The sequence below is a fragment of the Lactuca serriola genome, chromosome 3, assembly GCF_051521515.1.
Source record: "Lactuca serriola cultivar US96UC23 chromosome 3, Lser_US96UC23_V15, whole genome shotgun sequence".
NCBI lineage: Eukaryota > Viridiplantae > Streptophyta > Magnoliopsida > Asterales > Asteraceae > Lactuca > Lactuca serriola.
The window spans coordinates 144019096-144026294 of NC_136410.1; the positions used below are offsets into that span (position 1 = coordinate 144019096).

The 7199-nt window shown below is 39.5% G+C and overlaps 1 protein-coding gene across 1 annotated transcript; it reads right to left on the minus strand.

The window, feature by feature from the left end:
* Positions 1-6202: 6202 nt before the first annotated feature.
* Positions 6203-6727, minus strand: LOC145095765 (uncharacterized). The gene has a single exon (XM_079033595.1). The coding sequence runs from the start codon at positions 6725-6727 to the stop codon at positions 6203-6205; it is 525 nt and encodes a 174-aa protein (XP_078889721.1).
* Positions 6728-7199: the final 472 nt, after the last annotated feature.

A 7199-nucleotide genomic window follows, 5' to 3' on the forward strand; every position in this document is an offset into this window, starting at 1 on the left:
CCCACTGTCTCCTTGGCTTATAAATTCTCTCCCACGAAAGACCCCTCTTCTTGCTACAAAGACCACATTCTCACTAGGTCTGTAGAAGAGGTAACCGAAGGATTTCTGTGGGTAGCCGATGAAAATACACCTTTCACTTCGGGGTTCGAGCTTATCATGAGTCTCACGCCTCACGAAAGCCTCGCAGCCCCAAATCTTGATGTGGTTCAAATTGGGAACCTTCCTAGTCCACATCTCATGAGGTGTTTTGGTAACCTTCTTTGTAGGGACTAGATTAAGGATATGGGCGGCAGTGTCTAAGGCATACCCCCAAAAAGAGATTGGTAGCGAAACTCGACTCATCATAGAGCGAACCATGTCCAGCAAGGTTCGATTACACCTCTCGGCTACACCATTCAGCTGTGTTGTCCTGGTAGGAGTCAATTGTGAGACAATCCCACACTCCTTAAGATAGTCAAGGAACTCGGTACTAAGATACTCACCACCTCGATCGGATCGAAGCATCTTAATGTTCCTGCCCAATTGATTTTCTACTTCCTGTTTGAATTCCTTAAACCTTTCAAAGGTTTCTGACTTATGTTTGATTAAGTAGACATACCCATATCTACTAAAATCATCAATAAAAGTCACATAATACCGATTAGCATCCCTTGTGGCGGTTTTGAAAGGCCGACATACATCAGTATGTATTAGGTCCAACAAACCCTCACCCCTTTCACAAGTTCCAGTGAAGGGTGATTTTGTCATCTTTCCAAGTAGACAAGATTCACAACTATCATCCGATTTAAGGTCGAATGATTCCAAGACTCCACTCTTTTGGAGTTGGCCTGTGTGTTTCTTGTTTACATGTCCAAGATGACAATGCCACAATGATGCCTTATCTAGGCTAGTAGAAGAATCAATATACAACACATTATTTCCTAAGTTGTCTACAATCGACACAGTTTCATACACACCATCACAAGGTAACGCTTTAAAATAAAACACATTTTTATAGAAAGCATTAATACCACCACATTCATTATCAAACGAAAAGGTAAAACCTTGTTTGTACAAAGCATGAAAAGAAATAATATTCCTCGCCATTTCAGACGAGTACACACATTTATTCAAATCTAATTTTAACCCATTATTAAGCAACAAAGTATAAACTCCTATCTTGGAAACAGGTGAAGCCTTCCTATTCCCCATGATCAAGTTTATCTTCCCGTGCTCCACATCCTCACTTCTTCTTAGGCCCTGCATATCAGAACATATGTGAATACCACATCCTGTATCAAGCACCCAAGAGTTAGAATATGATGAGTAATTAGACAATATTGTGTAAATACCTGCATGGGTGGGTTTCACTTTCCCATCCTTTAGATCCTGCAAGTACTTAGGGCAGTTTCGCTTCCAGTGTGCCTTTTCATGGCAATAGAAACATTCAGCATCCTTGGGAATGGCAGAAGGAGTGACAGAACCGCTCTTGGTCTTCGATGAGGAGCCTTCAAGAGACTTTCCCTTGTTACCCTTCGATGGGTGCTTCCTCTTTTTCCCTTTGCCTTGCCCAATAGCTAAAATAGGGGTAGATGTTGGAGTAGGAGTAGTAGAGGTAACAACCGCCTTGCCCTTAAGACTGGTTTCCGCGGTCTTCAAGAGTCCTTGAAGCTTGCTGAGGGTAACTTCCTCGTTGTTCATATGATATGTCATACGAAAATGGTCATAACAAGAAGGTAAGTAGTGCAAAATGATGTCAATTGCCAACTCCTCAGGGATGTTCACATTCAGCTTCAACAAACGGTCCACATACCTTTGCATCTTTTGCATGTGAGCCGTGACGGAATCACCGTCCTTCATGTGGGTAGTTATTATGGAGGAGATTATTTCATACCGCTCCTGACGAGCACTCTGATGGTACCTTTCCATCAGGTCTTGGTGCATCTCAAAAGGGTAGAAATCTTCATATGACTTTTGGAGCTCGGCTGTCATCGTGGCCATCATGATGCATGACACCTTAGTAGCATCTCTCTCATGTGTCCTGAATTCAGCGATCTCCTTAGGAGTAGCAGTAGACTCATCAAGCTCTTTTAACTCCTTATCGAGGACATATTCCTTGTCCTCATAACGAGTAACCATCCTGATGTTCCTAATCCAATCCATGAAGTTGGAATCATCAAAGATGACCCTCCCACAAAGATTCATGAGAGAGAAAGAACCAGTTGGGTTAGAGCCCGAAGCATTAGTGTTAGAAGACATATGAAGGAAGAAAGCAAGTTTAGATTAGATATATAGAATCCTTAATAAGACACCCAAATGTAATATTAAGGCTAGGACCCAATCACAATATATTATACTTAGAAGAGGGATGCCGTAATCTAAGTAATAATATATTTGAAAGGTAGGTGAATGACGATTCACCAATTTCCACCATGAAAAACAAAATGAATTATTAGGTTTTAATTGGATTTGAAATTCCTAGATTCTTTTGAGATTCATTGAACTTTTCAATGGCATGTTTCAATCTCGATTGTGCCCTTCAAGTTTTGTGACTGGGATGCCGAGGATCACAAAACAAGGTGTGAATAACCATGCTAATTCACTTGGTACCCTTAATATTATCACCTAATCAATGTTCCGGTAAACCACACACGCTCCATTGATCCATGACAAACATTAAGTCACCCTTCGTGATCCTTACTAGTCCAAGTTAGTGTGTCGGTTAACCACACATGCTCCACCAACGACTTGGTAAGGTACAAAGTGTGAATTCCATGGACTAGCACCATGTTCACATTTTTCCTAAAATAACTAAGATTGGGAATTAAAAGGTTTAGTTACTTTATAATAATCACTATACTTTTAATGAGGATTTAAAGTCATTGTCCTACCCGTTCGGCTAACGACCCTCCACCAGTCAAGCGAGCGGTGGGTGACAGTGGACACCCATTAAGTCACCATTTTATAGGCAACAACCTTATACCCACCTTTATAGACCGGCTTCGTGAATGAGGCCTACTAACGGTAGAACGACTTATTCTTATACATATATATAATAATTAACCATTAATGTTATAAATAGTATAAGGGTTGAATTTTAACTATTAAAACTCTAAGGGTTGGAATTAAAGTTTATTAAAGTGTGTGAAACTTTACAAATTCCAAAACTTGAGGACAAGTTTTGTAACTATCCAAAACTTTTCATTTCATAACTTATGAATAAAGGTTCATAAAAATGAAGACTCTTCACTTTCATGTAACTTATGTGTTTAAATTTGTGTGTTAGAGAAAGTGACCTTTGGATATCCATAACTTGAGGACAAATTATGGACTCCATTAAAACACATAAATGATCAAGAATTAATTCTAAACAATTCAGCAAATAATTCCTATCATCTTCTAAATTCATAAGAACATGAACATGATCATCAAAATTTCAAGAATTATATGAACACATAAAAATCATGGAATTTTGATATATGCTATTGTAAATGGATTAGAACAACCATTACACCAACCTAAAACAAGTTTTAAAACACCAAAACAGTTTAGGGTAATGTTTCTAGTCCATTTCCAGCAGCAAAAGTCGAAAATCTCCACTTTGTCGCTCCTACTCGTCGAGTGCATGAACCTACTCGGCGAGTAGGTTGAAGATACACATGGACTCGGCGAGTCCCCCCATGGACTCGGCGAGTTCATCAATCAGACAGCAAGTTTTTCGACTTTTTCAACTATTTTGCATCAACTATCAAACAAGCAAGCCTAGGCTCTGATACCACTGTTGGGTTTTGAGCAATCTAACACTTCCTAAGTGTGCATGCAACCCTAATAAACCTTGGATCTATGTTTGTCTAAATACATGAAAAATAATAATTTTCCAAGGTTTATAACCTATCTAACATGGCATGGGGAACATTTCAACATAAAAAGTTAGAAGAGATTACATACCTTTTTTATGAGTTTGGTTCTTGAGGAGTTTGAGGGCCAAGCACCAATAGTGTGAATGACTCAAATGGAATCACAAAACACCACAAACTCTTGGAAAACTTTGAGAGAGTATACACAATTGTATATTTCGGCCACACACAAGCACACACGCACTAGTTCACTAGTTGCCATTTCATGCACCATAAGCATGCTTATATAGTGTACATGGTTAGGGTGAAACCCTAATAACCCATGACCTTTCCTTTTCCAAGGATCCATGGGTTAAAAGCTCCATGGATCATCCATGGACTTCCATCAAAGCCTAGCCCATTAACAAATGAGTGTTAGCCCACACCATATAAAACTAATAGCCCATAATCTAATTAGTCTTCCTTTTAATCTCTAAATTAATTCATAATTAATTTAAGACTAATACTAATTAAATAACATAACTTCATATTAATATATTATAACTTATAATATATTAATAAACATATGTGTATAACTCTCATAAAATTATCCATAAAAGTTTGGATGAGATGCAACCCAAATGGACCATGCCGGTCGGGTCAAGTATATACCAAATAAGTTATGGACTTAGACACCTTATCCAACAGAACACCCGACCACCTACCAATTGTGATTAGGAAATGTCTCGCCTTTATGACTCCGTCAACCTGGAACAATTTGGAATCCCACACACTGAGCAGTCCTCCCGATCTTCCATTGGACGGTGTTGCAGCGAATCCAAATTCACCATTATACCAGCAGCCAGCTACATCTATGTTGTTTTCATCGGATAGTTGCGTTTCCTGCACACCCAGGAACAAGATGCGATATTTCATTGATAACCTTCGCACCCATGAGACCTTATACCCTTCGCCGATGCCCCTAATATTTAGACTTAGACAATTCATCAGGGTTTGTTTATCTCTCCAATTACTCCCATTGTTTCTAGTAGTACCGGGTTAGTTGAGTCAATCTCAAAACCCAGTTCCTTATTAACATCAACCGTTTTACCCACTTCCATAGATAGAGATCTGGAGCACGAGGAGGAACCGTTGTGCAAAGCCATCGGGGTTTTTATTAAGATCAATGTTGGGTGGAGCATGATCATCCTTGATTAAATTCTTTCCTTGGGACAACATGACCAGAGGAAGGTTGTGCTCTGTTTCCATTAGGTCAATCATAGGGGGTATCAAGTTAAGGGGAAAGTCCGACCCATAATTGTCATATCTTTTTCGCTTGCCTAAAGATCCAGGAACGTTTTGGTTTTGGACTGGGATATATGAAGCATCATCGATATTGGGGGATGGGAAGGGCCCAAAGCACCCACGTGGGAGCCCGATAACAAAATCATTCTTGTGGGCCATTGGAGGGGGAGTGGTAATTACTTCAGTGGGCCTAATCGTATCTTCTCGATTTTTGGGAGATGAAAATATCCGTTACCAATTGTTCTGGAATAATTCTCAGGCGACGATCCATCTGACTCCATAGGGAATGTCGCCGATCGTTGGGGGTTCCCAGATGACCCTTGGTCTACTCTAATCGGCTCCGGCGATTTTTCCAGTGAACCCGGAAATTTTTTCATCTCCGTCGATCTTTCCCCTTGTACTGGTTCCTCCCTTACATCTGAAAATTCCTTGCGTTTGGATACTGGGCTTATTTCCCCTTCCTCCTTTTCACCATCGTCTACATGCATCCACGTATCCAATACCCCCTCTTCATCGTTGTTTTCTTCATCAGAAACATTTGCTTCACTTAGTTCTTCTTTTTTCATAATAGTCTTCGTTTTGGTCGAACTTAAACGGAAACCAGTCTTCATCAAACTCCGTAATACCGAGTTTTATAAACTCTCCTACACATGATACAAAGATCTCATCATTTATTCTCGTCCTCTTTTTGGCAAGGATTCCGATTTTACACAGGAAAGATCCACGCGGTTAGGAAGATCATCAAACGGTGCAATTGTGGTCCCAAATCCTTCTGTTATTCTCGTGAAGTTACTTTCCCCCCATAGATGTAGAGGGAGACCAACGATCCTAATCCATGCAACCCTATCGAATTCACAATCAATTTTTTCTGCCCAATCAACCCATTTCAAGTGCTCCTGCCATCGTTCTTTATTATCTTTGAATCCTTTTGCCGTGACAGAGTCATTGAACTGCAGTAGGACTTTTAGACCTCCTACATATTTGATATCCATGGGAATATCATTTTGGAACGATAATAACTTGGGTAGGTGTCCCAAGTGGTCTAACGACCTTGCCTCTCCAATGAGGGACGTCTTCCATAACTAGTTTTGCGTATTTCTGCATAAGACAATATGTGGGGGAGTTGGAGGTGGTGGCGGGGGTGCAATATGAGCATGTCTTTTTTGTCCAAGAACCTCTGCAAACGTCCTGTGGTCCCTTGATCTCCCCCACACCCCATTTGTGGGTTGTTTGTCAGTGTAAGGATCGTTGTGTCTCCCAGTAGAGTTGCTGTTTATGTTCCTTGCCATGGTTGGGATCTCTTTTCTCTTGTGCAATGCCATATTCACTTCAAGTTTTCTTCCTCTAACCATTGTGCCATTGAGTCTAATCTCCAGATCTTTTACATTTTTTACATCTGTAAATCTGATGAAAGCGTAGTATTCTCCATTTTTTCCTTTTCTCAACCCCATGAATATATCCACCAATCTACCGAAGCGGATGAATGCATTGTGCATCTCCTTCTTTGTAGCGTCCTTTGGGACATTTGTGACGAAGAAAGTAGTTACCTCTTTGCCAATTTTGTCAGTTGTTCTTCTCCTAGGAACTTCTTTCCACTCTTGTTCCATCACAATACTTTCACTCTATCATAAACTTTCACTAGTATAGCTTGGTGGGTGAGAATTTTTGGGATACTTGAATTGCTTCTTTTCTTATTGCATATTAATTTAATATTATATGATAAATAATGCCTTTGTGAAATCCATACTACACAATCGGTATCTGAAATTGATACCTCATTAACTGACATATTTTCTTTATATTTCGTTGATGATGGTTTATCCGGTTTATTGTGTACTATATGAGTGCTGATATTGATTTCAAACGCTGGTAGACAGAGGAAGTTAGTTTGTGTTTCAGAAGGGATACGAGATACTGAATAATAAATTAACAAATGGTTATGTATATACCGAATTATAAACGAAAAAGTAATGAACTACTTTGAATTTTGGCTATAAGAGGCTTAGTTGTTCCTCTTTTGACCTGTTTTCAGTTTTATGTTATTAAATTTGCTTCAGATCATTGTACAATGTGAACCTT